At 40.4% G+C, this 14,555-nt stretch overlaps 1 protein-coding gene across 10 annotated transcripts in view; it reads left to right on the forward strand.

The window, feature by feature from the left end:
• The window catches only part of snx30 (sorting nexin family member 30), a 201,825-nt gene that overhangs the window by 38,579 nt on the left and 148,691 nt on the right, over positions 1-14,555 (forward strand). Inside the window, exon 2 of one of the 10 annotated variants that reach the window (XM_069923337.1) lies at positions 4,681-4,849. The exons of the other annotated variants lie outside the window; for them this stretch is intronic. Coding sequence (XP_069779438.1) covers positions 4,757-4,849 — 93 coding nt within the window. The 5' untranslated portion in view covers positions 4,681-4,756. The remainder of the gene's footprint in view (positions 1-4,680; positions 4,850-14,555) is intronic. 10 annotated transcript variants of the gene reach the window in all.

Genomic DNA, 14,555 nt, shown 5'->3' on the forward strand with positions numbered 1-14,555 from the left:
TATTGAAGATCTACAAATTAATTGGGTGCTTACATAAACTTTGATCTGTTGATGTGGAATAAAGTGGAATAAAGTATTCCACTTTATTTTGCAAAACTCTGGTGTCCAGGAACATGGCTCAAAACTGTAAGAGTTTAGCCCTGTCAAGGTACAAGAAGTACAACCAAACCACAAAGTACAATACAGAATTTATTTGAGTCCCGCTGGGAGGAATGAGTAGTAGTTAGGGTTGGGTAGACAAGGTCACCTCCCTAATACTGTTCAACCTCATTCAAACTAGAAGGTTAAAGGCATTTTGCTGCATATGGTTAAGTAACCATTCCTTTGAGGGGATTGTTACAAGCTGAGGTGTTACAGTCAGTGCTTGCTCATTTTTAAAGGCAGGAAAATGGCTATCATTGATTGGCTTTCTATATGTATCTGACATAATTAAAAGATATGGATTTGAGGCGGACATAACAGTAGTTCAAAAGGATCCTTTAAGACAGTGCAGAACTGTTAGCCTGGCTTGGCATTTGTAAATTTGTTTCCCCAGCGATCTCCATATTCATTATCTTTAACAGGTAAAGCTGAATTTTAGATACTTGAAACAAAGGTTGTTCTGCAGGCTTTTGATGTTTCCACATTTCCGCATTCTGCTTGACAAGCTTGTAGTGCCGTCAGCTGTTTTTGGGCGGGAACCCATTTGAATGGGCTGAGTCGGACCGCTCTTTATGTGTAACGGCAGGTAATAGCGCTGTTATGTACAGAGGACTAGGAGCTGGCTTTATGGGAGAGGTGATAATGGATAGTTGTCTGAAATGTTAGATGCAGCTACCTGTCTGGATGGGGTCCCAATACCCATTTATTAGTAAGTCACAGTCATTTAAAAGTTTCAAAGTATCCAACGTTTTAACTCTTATATACAGCACATTCATTTCATGACATTGTCAACCAATATCATGCCCCCCCTTCCCCCCCCCCCCGCCCGTTTATCAAGGAAATGGATAATTAACAAAATACTAAATAATGTGGATTGGAGTATGGAGCATGCAATTTTAAGCAAAAGGACAAGGAGAATTACCAGGAGTACAATAGAACCGTAATGTAGGAATTTCTTCCGCCCCCCCCCCCCCCCACCAAGTGTCCCCTAGCATATTGAAGGGCCACCACCGAGAGCTTCCCTGGCCTACCATATAACCATTTACAGCACAGAACAGGCCAGTTCGGCCCTACTAGTCCATGCCGTAGCAAATCCCCACCCTCCTAGTCCCACTGTCCAGCACCCGGTCCATACCCCTCGAGTCCCCTCCTATCCATGTAACAATTCAGTCTTTCCTTAAATGTAACCAATGATCCCGCCTCAACCATGTCTGCCGGAAGCTCATTCCACATCCCCACCACCCTCTGCGTAAAGAAATTTCCCCTCATGTTCCCCTTATAATTTTACCCCTTCAATCTTAAACCATGTCCTCTAGTTTGAATCTCCCCCTTTCTTAATTGAAAAAGCCTATCCACATTTACTCTCTGTCCCTTTTAAAATCTTAAACACCTCTATCAAGTCCCCTCTCAATCTTCTACGCTCCAGAGAAAAAAGCCCCAGTCTGCACAACCTTTCCCTGTAACTCAGACCCTGAAATCCTGTCAACATTCTCGTGAACCTTCTCTGCACTCTCTCTATTTTGTTTATATCTTTCCTATAATTTGGTGACCAAAACTGTACACAGTACTCCAAATTTGGCCTCACTAATGCCTTGTACAATTTCATCATAACCTCCCTACTCTTGAATTCAATACTCCGATTTATTAAGGCCAACATTCCAAATGCCTTCTTCACCACACCATCTACCTGAGTATCAGCCTTGAGGGTACTATTTACCATAACTCCTAAATCCCTTTGTTGCTCTGCACTCCTCAATTGTCTACCATTCAATGTATATTACCTATTTAAATTTGCCTTTCCAAAATGCAGCACCTCACATTTATCTGTATTAAATTCCATCAGCCATTTCTCAGCCCACACCTCCAGCCTTCCTAAATCACCTTTTAATCTATGGTAATCTATCTCACTGTCCACAACACCACCAATCTTTGTGTCATCCGCAAACTTGCTTATCCAATTTTCTACCCCTACATCCAGATCGTTAATATGTATAACAAATAACAGTGGACCCAGGACTGAACCCTGAGGAACTCCACTAGTCACCGGCCTCCAATTGGACAAACAATTTTCTACCACTACTCTCTGACACCTTCCATCCAACCACTGCTGAATCCATTTCACTACCTCCTTATTTATACCTAATGCCTCCACCTTTTTTCCTAACCTCCTGTGGGGAACTTTGTCAAAAGCTTTACTAAAGTCCAAATAGACAACATCCACAGCTTTCCCTTCATCAACCTTTTTTGTAACCCCCTCGAAGAACTCAATCAGGTTTGTCAAGCATGATCTACCCCTGACAAAACCATGCTGATTACTCCCTATCAATCCCTGTACCTCCAAAAATTTGTAAATAGCATCCCTCAGAACACTTTCCATCAACTTGCCCACCACAGACGTCAGACTTACAGGCCTATAATTCCCAGGTTTGCATTTGGACCCTTTCTTAAACAGAGGAACCACATGCGCCACCCTCCAAACCTTTGGTACCACCCCCGTGGCCAGTGACATCCTAAATATCTCTGTTAATGGCCCCACTAACTGTCCACTAGCCTCCCTGAGTGTCCTAGGGAATATTTTGTCTGGTCCGGGAGATTTATCCACCTTTATCTTTTTTAACACAGCCATCACTACCTCCTCGGTTATCCTTGTATGCTTCATGACCTCCCCACTATTTTTCTTTACTTCAACTGGTTCAACATTTTTTTTTCCCTAGTGAATACTGAGGCAAAGAAATCATTCAAAATTTCCCCCATTTCCTCAGACTTCTCACTCAGCCTATCCTCGCTATCTACAAGAGGTCCATTTTATCTCTCACTAATCTTTTACTTTTAATGTACTTATAGAAACCCTTTGGATTTATTTCTACTCTGTCAGCCAAAGCCTCTTCATGCCTTTTTTTGGCCTTTCTAATTTCTTTCCTAAGATTCCTTCTACACTCCTTGTAGTCCTCCTTCAACTTCTCAGCTCCCTGCTCTTTATACCTCTTGTACACCTCCCTTTTTCTCCTAACCAAATTTTCAATATTCCTCGAAAACCAAGCCTCCCTATGACTTCCAGCCTTTCCTTTGATCTAGACTGGGACATAACTACTCTGTACCCTCAAAATTTCTTTTTTGAATATCCTCCATTTTTCATTAACATCCTTACCTGAAAATATCCTGTCCCACTCAATACTCCCCAAATCCCTTCTTATTCCTACAAAATTTGCTCTTTTCCAATCCAGAACCTCAACTTTAGGCCTCTCCTTGCTCTTCCTTAAAACTACCCCAAAACTAACAATTATGGTCACTAGACCCAATTGGTTCTCCAACATTAATGTCCGCTACCTGACCTAGCTCGTTCTCTAACAGGAGATCCAGTATTACACCATCCCGAGTCAGTTCTTCTACTAACTGATTTAGAAAACAATCCTGAACACATTTAACGAACTCCAGCCCATCCAGCCCTCTAACCGTATGGGTATCCCAATCAATGTGTGGGAAGTTAAAATCTCCCATGATCACTACCCTATGATTTTCACACATATATGTTATCTCCCTACAAATTTGTTCCTCTAATTCCCTTGGCCCATTTGGTGGGCACCCTATTAGCACCCTCTTGCCTCCTCCACCCCTCAATTCCACCCAAACAGCCTCACTGGTCAATCCCTCCATACCATCCTGCCACCTCACGGCAGTAATGTCCTCCCTAACAAGCAGAGAAACTCCTCCTTTTTTACCCCCTGATCTATCACATCTAAAACAAATGTATCCTGGAACATTAAGTTGCCAGTCCTGTCCCTCCTGTAGCCAGGTCTCACTAATTGCCACAATACCGTGACCCCAAGTATCTATCCATGCTCTCAGCTCATCTACCTTGTTCACTATGCTTCTTGCATTAAAATATATGCATCTCAGAGAATGACCCTCACATATATTCTCTTTTTTACCTTCTACCCTAATCTCCATCCTACCTTTGTTATCTTTTTTATTCCTAGCTAGGTGGCCATACTCCCTGGACACTGCTCTCACCCTCTGTTCCCCACCCCACTGCCAAACTAGTTTAAACCTACCCCCACAGCTCTAGCAAATCTACTTGCCAGCACATTGGTCCCCCTCCAGTTCAAGTGGAGTCCGTCCCTCTTGTACAGGTCCGACCTTCCCCAGAAGAGATCCCAATAATCCAGAAATCTTATCCCTTGCCCCCTGCACCATCTCTTTAGCCACGCATTCATCCTCCACATCCTCCTATTTCTACCCTCACTAGCTTGTGGCACGGGCAGCAATCCAGAGATTACTACCTTGGAGGTCCTGTTTTTTAACTTCCTACCTAATTCTACATAATCCTGTTTCAGGACCTCATCCCCACCTCTCACATTTCTTGCGCTTATTCCTGATTTTTCTCTCTTGTCTATTTCTTGGGAGAGCATAATATAAAGAACCACATTTTTCATTTCACTCAAAATGTCCTGTGGTTGTAGCGTTCTTCTTCTCAATGGTGGTGGTGATCCCCTTGCAGTCAGTATGGTGGATTAACCTGGGATTTCCCTTGACTTTCAGTGCGGTTACAGTGGAGAGAAGTACTTGGGCAAGTCCTTTCCACTGTGGTTCCAGCTTCTTACAGTCCCAGTTGCGAATGAGCACAAAGTCCCCTGGTTGGATGGTAGTGTCGCCTCGTCCTTCGGGTACTGACTTCTGGGTCGCGATAACCAGAGCTGACAGAATATGGGTTAGTTTCTTTACATACTCTTATCATTCTCTCACTTGGGGCATGTAGGTCGAGGGTCACCTGCACGCTGGTCTCTGCTCCCCATGGGGTGTGCAAGGGTTAGCCATAGGCGATCTCCGCTGGAGTCAAGCCGGTGGATGTGTGTGTGGGGTTACCCTCATTTCAAATAGTGACAGATCCTTGACCCATTTCAACTCTGTATCCTCAGTCAGGTTTGTTAACTTTGTTTTTAAAGTACCATTGGCTCTTTCTACGACCCCAGCTGCCTGGGGGTGGTGAAGATAATGAAACCGATGTTTTCTTTTTAAATTTTTTATTTTTCACACTATAAACCATATTGATCAAGATACATACATACAGTGTCGTTTTCTCCCCCCCTTCCCTCCACCCCTCCCTCTCTCCCTCCCCTCCCATTTATTTAAAGTTCAGAATATAAGATACATTAAACCCGTTAAACAATGTTGTCACTCAATAAAAATAAACAAGTAGAAGTCAGTTCTTTTCATTATCTTCTCCTTCTGTCATTTTAGGTGGTAGATGTCCACGGTAGGTTTTCTCTATTGTGTTTCATGTATGGCTCCCATATTTGTTCAAATATTGTAATGTTATTTCTTAAATTATGTGTTATTTTTTCTAATGGAATACATTTATTCATTTCTATATACCATTGTTGTATTCTCAAGTTATCTTCTAATTTCCAGGTTGACATAATACATTTTTTTGCTACAGCTAAGGCTATCATAAATCTTTTTTGTGCTCCATCCAAATCGAGTCCAAATTCTTTGTTTTTTATATTACTTAAGAGGAAGATCTCTGGGTTTTTTGGTATATTGCTTTTTGTGATTTTTATTTAGTATCTGGTTTAGATCTTCCCAAAATTTTTTCACTTTCTCACATGAAAATTGCATGAACTGTTGTTCCCATTTCCTTTTTACAGTGAAAACATCTGTCTGATACTGTTGGGTCCCATTTATTTAATTTTTGAGGTGTAATGTATAGCCTGTGCATCCAGTTATATTGTATCATATGTAACCTCGTGTTAATTGTATTTCTCATGGTTCCGGAGCATAGCTTCTCCCATGTTTCATTCTTTATCTTTATGCTTAAATCGTGTTCCCATTTTTGTTTGGTTTTACCATTTGTTTCCTCGTTCTCCTTTTCTTGTAGTTTAATATACAGGTTTGTTATAAATTTTTTGATTATCATTGTGTCTGTAATCACATTCAAAATTACTTCCTTCTGGTAACCTCAGACTGTTTCCCAATTTGTCCTTCAAGTAGGATTTCAGTTGGTAGTATGCCAACATTGTATCGTAAGTTATATTATATTTATCCTTCAATTGTTCAAAGGATAATAGTTTATTTCCCGAAAAACAATTTTCTATTCTTTTGATCCCTTTTTTCTCCCATTCTTTAAAGGAAAGGTTACCTATTGTAAAAGGGATTAGCTGATTTTGCGTCAGTGTTAGTTTTGGTAGTTGGTAATTTGTTTTATTCCTTTCTACATGAATCATCTTCCAAATGTTGAGCAGATGATGCAATACTGGAGAATTCCTACTTTGTACCAATTTTTAATTCCATTTATATAATATATGTTCAGGTATCTTCTCCCCTATTTTATCTAGTTCTAATCTAGTCCAATCTGGCTTTTCCCTTGTTTCATAAAAATCTGATAGGTATCTTAATTGTGTGGCTCTATAATAATTTTTAAAGTTTGGTAGTTGTAAACTTCCTTGTTTATACCATTCTGTTAATTTATCTAGTGCTATCCTCGGTTTCCCCTCTTTCCATAAAAATTTCCTTATTATTTGCTTTAAATCCTTGAAAAATTTCTCTGTTAAGCATATTGGTAATGTCTGAAATAGGTATTGTATCCTTGGGAAAATGTTCATTTTAATACAGTTTATCCTTCCTATCAGTGTTGGTGGTAAATCTTTCCAATGCTCTAAGTCACACATGTCAAACTCTGGCCCGATATAATTATGTTTGTCCCGCAAGATCATTTCAAAAATGTATTAGAGGTGGCCCGCTGGCCACCGCGCCAGTATAGCGCATGCACAGTAATACAACAAATCCAAGAATGCATTGGCGTTAGCCCGCTAATCGCCCCCACCTCCCTCTGTTTACGTTGCAGGGTCTCACCATGGACTCTGGTTTTGGGGCCTGGCCGGTGTCATGGGAAGCCAAGGCCGCTTCCCAGCGCCCGGAACCGGAGGCCTCGGTCCTGACCTCGCCAGAACCGTTGCACACTCCCCCTCCCTGCCGCAGGCCGACCCGCGACTCACGGTAACGGGGCCGCTGATCCCCCGAGATGCCACCCTGCAGCTAGAGCCGATGCCCCCGCACTGTCGTGTCCCCCCGCCCGCCCCCCCACCGCAGCGCGGCCTGGCCAGTGTCAGGGGAAGCCAAGGCCGCTTCCCTGCGCCCGGAACTGGAGGCCTCAGGCCTGACCTCGCCAGGACCGTTGCCCACTCCCCCTCCCTGCCGCAGGCCGACCCATGACTCACGGTGACGGGGTCGCTGATCCGCCGAGATGCCACCCTGCAGCGAGAGCCGATGCCCCCACACTGTCGTTGTCCAACCCGATCGCCCGCAAACCCCCGCCCTCCCGCACACAGGCCTGAGTAAGGATTATGAACTTTAATCTCAGGATAAAACGATCTTCCAATAGTTTCATGTCACAGTGATAAATATATTCCTGGTTAAAAATGGTCCTGCACCTGTATACAAGCTCATTAGGCATAAAACTTGAAAAGTGTGTAAATCAAAGGATATCTGTACCAATGGAAAAAGGGCATGGCAAATAACCCTGCTTGAGTTCATGCCCACAATCAGTCACCCATTTGATTGTTTAAGGAATCATGTTATTCTCCCACATTCTCAATAGCCCTCAGATTTTACTATTCGACAGCACACTAGCAACATTTGACAAATCCTCTATAGAGAAATATTATTTATTGAATATTTTATTTCTCATTTGTTAATGCTTCTGGAAACAGTTTATCCAAAACTATTATTAAACATTTATTTTAATAAGAAAAAGTTTAACATTACATATGTTGAAAGAAGAGAAAACATGCAGATGTTGAAAATTTTCAATAAATATTTAGTTCGGCCCTCGACTTAGTCCAAGTTTTTAATTTTGGCCCTCCGTGAATTTGAGTTTGACACCCCTGCTCTTCGTCGTCTTGTAATTTTTTCATTAGTGGATAATAATTGAGTTTATATAGATGGCCGAGGTTTTTATTTATTTGTGTACCTAGATATCGCATTGCTTGCGTTTACCATCTGAATGGTGATCCTTTCTTAAATTTTGAGAAATCCGTATTCATTGGCATTGCTTCACTTTTATTTGCGTTAATCTTGTACCCCGACACTTCTCCATGTTCCTTCAATTTTCTATGTAATTCTTTTATTGATATTTCTGGTTCTGCTAAGTATATTATAACGTCATCTGCAAATGGACTGATTTTATATTCCTTGTCTTTTATTTTTATCCCTTTTATTTTCTGTTCTTAACAGTTCTGCTAGTGGTTCTATGGCTAATGCGAACAATAAAGGAGATAGTGGGCATCCCTGCCTTGTTGATCTGCTTAAGTTAAATTGTTTTGATATATATCCAATTACTGTCATTTTCGCCAATGGCCCCTTATATAATGCTTGAATCCAATTAATATATTTCTCTGGTAAGCTGAATTTTTGTAGTACTTTGAATAAATAATTCCATTCTACTCTGTCAAAGGCCTTCTCTGTGTCTAAAGCAACTGCTACTGTTGGAGTTTTATTTCCTTCTACTGCATGAATTAAGTTAATAAATTTACAGATATTGTCTGTTGTTCGTCTTTTTTTTAATAAATCCAGTTTGATCTAGATTTACTATTTTTGGTACATAGTCGGTTAATCTGTTTGCTAATAGTTTAGCTATTATCTTATAATCTGTGTTAAGTAAAGATATTGGTCTGTATGACGCTGGTGTGAGTGGATCTTTCCCTGTCTTTGTAATTATTAAAAGAGTGACCTTTGTTATATATGAAGATTAAAATCTTTTCTGGGGTGGGCTGGGTGGGGAAGAATTACGGTCACTGCAAAATCAGTTGACGCTTGCGAGTGATTTCGCAAATCCAAATGGAGAGGGGAGATGTGGTTGACCGACAAGGGACAAAGGGCAATAATGTAATTATTGCATGAATCTGGTAAGCTTTGTGTTTTATCAATCTGGTTGATTGGAGGGGAAGAATTAATAAATCTTTAAATGTTTTATAGAATTCTATTGGGAATCCATCCTCTCCTGGTGTTTTATTATTTGGTAGTTTTTTTATTATCTCTTGTATTTCTACTATTTCAAATGGTTCTGTTAATTTATTTTGTTCCTCTGTTTGTAATTTTGGTAGTTCAATTTTAGTTAAAAATTCATCTATTTTGTCTTCTTTCCCTTCGTTTTCAGTTTGGTATAATTGTTCGTAGAATTCTCTGAAGTTTTCATTAATCTCTGTTGGATTATATGTGATTTGTTGGTCTTTTTTCCTTAATGCCAATACCATTCTCTTAGTTTGTTCTGTCTTAAGCTGTCACGCTAGAATTTTGTGCGTTTTTTCTCCTAGTTTATAATATTTCTGTTTTGTCTTCATTATGTTCTTCTCCACCTTGTATGTTTGTAGTGTTTCATATTATTTTTTTATCTGCCAATTCTCTTCTTTTAGTTGTGTCTTCCTTCATTGCTAATTCTTTTCCTATATTTGCTATTTCCCTTTCCAACTGTTCTGTTTCCTGGTTGTAGTCTTTCTTCATCTTAGTTACATAACTTATTATTTGCCCTCTGATGAATGCTTTCATTGCGTCCCATAGTATAAACTTGTCTTTCACTGATTCCGTATTTATTTCAAAGTACATTTTAATTTGTCGTTCAATTAATTCTCTAAAATCCTGCCTTTTAAGTAGCATGGAGTTTAATCTCCATCTATACATTCTTGGTGGGATGTCTTCTAACTCTATTGTCAATAACAGGGGTGAGTGATCTGATAATAGTCTAGCTTTATATTCTGTTTTCCTAACTCTCTCTTGCATGTGAGCTGATAACAGGAATAGGTCTATTCTTGAGTATGTTTTATGTCTGCCCGAATAATATGAATATTCCTTTTCCTTTGGGTGTTGTTTCCTCCATATATCCAAAAGTTGCATTTCTTGCATTGATTTAATTATAGATTTGGTTACTTTGTTCTTTCTATTAATTTTTTTTCCAGTTTTATCCATGTTTGAATCCAAATTAAGATTGAAATCCCCTCCTATTAGTATGTTCCCTTGCGTGTCTGCTATCTTCAAAAAGATATCTTGCATAAATTTTTGATCTTCTTCATTAGGTGAATATACATTGAGTAAATTCCAAAACTCCGAATATATCTGACATTTTATCATTACATATCTTCCTGCTGGATCTATTATTTCCTCTTCTATTTTGATTGGTACATTTTTACTGATTAATATAGCTAGTCCTCTAGCTTTTGAATTATATGATGCTGCTGTTATATGTCCTATCCAATCTCTCTTTAATTTCTTGTGTTCCACTTCAGTTAAGTGTGTCTCTTGTATGAATGCTATATCAATTTTTTCTTTTTTTTCAGTAAATTTAACAGTTTCTTCCTTTTGATTTGGTTATGTATTCCATTAATATTTAAAGTCATATAGTTCAACATCGCCATTTCATACTTTGTTTATCTTTCCTTTCTGTTTTCTCATCATCACCTTTCCTTCTTATCCATTTCTGCTTTCTTTTTTTTGAACACATTATAAGACAACATTTCTAAAACATAAAATATTTCCATTATTCTCCTATTTAAAATTCCTTTAACCCCACTGTCCCCTCCCCTTCCTGAGTTGCCCTTTGTCCCTTGTCGGTCAACCACATCTCCCCTCTCCATTTGGATTTGCGAAATCACTCGCAAGCGTCAACTGATTTTGCAGTGACCGTAATTCTTCCCCACCCAGCCCACCCCAGAAAAGATTTTAATCTTCATATATAACAAAGGTCACTCTTTTAATTCCCTCCTTTCTTCCCTTCTTGTTTACACACACACACAGTTTGTGGTTATTTTTGTTCTCGTTACATGTCTTTATCTCTCTGTCTGTTTTGTAGTTCTGCAAATTTTCGTGCTTCTTCCGGATCCAAGAATAGTCTGTTTTGCTGCCCTGGAATAACTATTTTAAGTACTGCTGGGTACTTTAGCATAAATTTATATCCTTTTTTCCATAGGATCGTTTTTGCTGTATTAAACTCCTTCAGGAGTTCAAAACTTATATCTGGATAGAAAAAAAATTTTTGACCTTTGTATTCCAGTGGTTTTTTGTCTTCTCTTATTTTCTTCATTGCCTTCTCCAATATATTTTCTCTTGTTGTATATCTTAGGAATTTTAATAGAATGGATCTTGGTTTTTGTTGTGGTTGTGGTTTAGGGGCTAATGTTCTATGTGCCCTTTCTATTTCCATTTCTTCCTGTAATTCTGGTCTTCCTAGGACGCTGGGGATCCATTCTTTTATAAATTCTCTCATATTCTTGCCTTCTTCATCTTCCTTAAGGCCCACTATCTTTATATTGCTTCTTCTATTATAATATTCCATTATATCTATCTTCTGAGCTAACAGCTCTTGTGTCTCTTTAACTTTTTTATTAGATTCTTCTAATTTCTTTTTTAAGTCATCTACTTCCATTTCTATGGCTGTTTCTCGTTCTTCCACCTTGTCCACTCTTTTTCCTATATCTGACATGATCATCTCTAATCTATTCATTTTTTCTTCTGTACTTTTTACTCTTTTTATTTCACTGAATTCTTGTGATTGCCATTCTTTTATTGATTCCATATATTCTTTAAAAAAAATATATCCATGTATTTGCCCTTCCCTCCTTCTTCCATTTCTCTGTGTTCTTCCTCTTCTTCTGAGTCCACTCCAGGATCTGTGTCCTTTACCTCTCTTTTCTGGTTTTCTTGTTGGGTTGTTTGTTTTATCTTGTTGAGTATTTTTGGTCTTCTTATTTTTATTAGAAATGTCTTGCTGCTGGTCTTCTTCCTCTGGGTTGGTCATCTGTTGTTTCTTTGATTTCTTTTTACTCTCTTTCTTGTTCTCGTTATTTTCTATGTTCTCCTCTTGCTGCTTTGTTGTGGTTGTCAATTTCAGCTGTGGAGATCGACTCCTCAGCTGGTCCCCCCCCTCCCGTCAGTGTTCTTTTTGTCTTGCGCATCGCGCATGCGCACTTTTGTTTGGCTCCGCGAGCCATTTTTGTAGTCCCGAGCTCGGGGCTTCAACTGACCTGAGGGAGCGAGCGGGCTTCTCTCTCCACAGCGGGCCTCCTCCGTCAGGAAAGGCCTTCACCTTCTTCTTCCGACGTCTTTTCTTCTTCTCTTCTTCCTGTTGCTTTTGGCTTTTCTTTCTTTGCTGCCATCTTCTCCACACCTTTATTTTGTGCCTTTGTTTTTTTCCTTTTTTTTTTAAACTTTTCCGGAGAGGGCTGGAGTTCCCCGACCGGCCACTACTCCATCACGTGACTCCTCTGAAACCGATGTTTAATTTTAATGTGATCACATACTTCTTGAAGTGGAGCTATGAAGTGTGGCCCGTAGTCTGAACTGATGATATTTGGGAGTGCAAATCTGGGAAATATCTCTTGTAGTAGGATTCCCACTGTTGTTTCTGCAGTAGCATTAATGGTGGGTATGGCTTTGGTCCATCTGCTGAAAAGATCAATAATTATTATTAAACAAAATTTATAATTCTGCACTCTAGGCAGTTCATTGAAATTTATCTGAATAGTATCAAATGGCCATTGTAGCATTGGAGTAACTCCCTTCATACTCTCTCCCTTTGTGCTTTCTCGGGTTGTATCTTTTACATATAACAAATTCTGATACCATCTTTAGGGCTTCTTGGTTGAACTTTTGGTGGCAAGTTTGTTCAGCCATTTTTATCATTCTGTCCTTTATGTTAACGAATGTATATACATTAGGAGTAATGGTAAGAAGATATCAGGTACACTGACTTGTCCAAGAGGGGTGAGCCAAAGATGAGTAGCATCATCTATTGTGCACCCCTTTTGTTTCCATTCATCAAGTTGCTCTGCAGGGGGATACCCCCTACATTTTGATTATCTCTCTGTCTGGCATAGCTGGTCTATTTACCAGTTGTTTGTTGTCGCCCATCGGGACGAGGAGGTGCCATCCTCATGCTGCATCTTTTGCCAGTTTGTCCGCAAATGCATTACCCAGGGTGACAAGATCCTTACTACTAGAATGGACGTCACAATTAACGACAGCCAGGGAATTGGGAAAAGAAATGGCTTCTATTAAGTTTTGGACAAAGAGTGAGTATTTGATCGGGCTGTGAGGAATCCCCTCTGTTGCCATAGAGCCCCAAAATCGTGTTCCACCCCAAAAGCTTATCAGGAGTCTGTGTATATATTCAAAGACTGACCTTGTGCAAGGATACAGGCTTGTGTCGGGGCGAATAGTTCTACTTGCTGGGCTGAGTGAGGTATGTGAGGTGGAAGGCAGCTGCTTCAATGATTTTAGTGATTGTGATGAATCTATGTTGAGCTCTCTCTGCCCTCTGCCCTCTGCCCTCTGCCCTCTGCCCTCTGCCCTCTGCCCTCTGCCCTCTGCCCTCTGCCCTCTGCCCTCTGCCCTCTGCCCTCTGCCCTCGCTGACTAGACGCCTGAAACCCAGGGAAAGCGATGCTGCCCATGCACTGGCCCTCGACTTGCTGCCAAATGAATGTGATGTTGGGGTAGTCATTGTGGAACAACACCGCAATGCTTTGAAGCTGGATGCTTTTGTCAACGGCATCGACTTCAGTTATATCCTTCAGAGGCTACTAGAGACAGAGCCCCTTATCTATGGCCGGACAGTCACACTAGCCAAAACACTGAGAAGTACCATACAGTCCAGCAAAATGCTGGAAACTGAAAAGGAAATATCCTGGACTGCTGGAACCCCGAAGGAGAGAAAGCGGTGAATCCCTGGCAAATCTTACTTCTGTGACAAGAGCTGGCACCCCAGACAGAAGTGTCCGACTTGATTCGCTACTTGCAACTACTGTGGGGAAACATGGCCACTCACTAAAGCATGTATGGCGAAAAATACTCCCACTGATAAGAAGAAAAGTGCCAAGAAAATTCATCCCGGAGCCTCTCAAAAGGTCTGGTTGCTTTGAGGAGAGTGGCCTCCGGAGCTTTAAAATACTGCAGTTTGCATTCTGCACAAAAGAACTGCTTTTAGTCAGATTTCTGACCTCTTTGAGGGAGCTCGGACACAACCTTCCTTACTCCCTCGAAGAAGTCAGAAAACTGACTAAAAGCTGTTCTGTATGCGCAGAATGCAAACCACAGTATCTTAAAGCTCTGGAGGCCACTCTCCTCAAAGCAACCCGACCTTTTGAGAGGATCAGTTTAGATTTTAAAGGGCCGTTACCTTCTAACAACAAAAATATATTTTTCCTACTGTAATCGATGAATATTCTAGATTTCCCTTAGCGATACCCAGCCAGCCCCCGACGTCTTAATGACGTCTGTCATTAAGGCACTTGACAGAATTTTCAGTATTTTTGTTTTCCCAGTTACATTCATACAGACAGAGGCTCATCATTCATGAGCGCAGAGCTGCGCCAAGCTCTGTTTCGCAAGGGGATTGCCACCAGCTGCACCACGAGCTACAACCCCCAGGGC

The sequence above is a fragment of the Narcine bancroftii genome, chromosome 1, assembly GCF_036971445.1.
Source record: "Narcine bancroftii isolate sNarBan1 chromosome 1, sNarBan1.hap1, whole genome shotgun sequence".
Lineage (NCBI taxonomy): Eukaryota > Metazoa > Chordata > Chondrichthyes > Torpediniformes > Narcinidae > Narcine > Narcine bancroftii.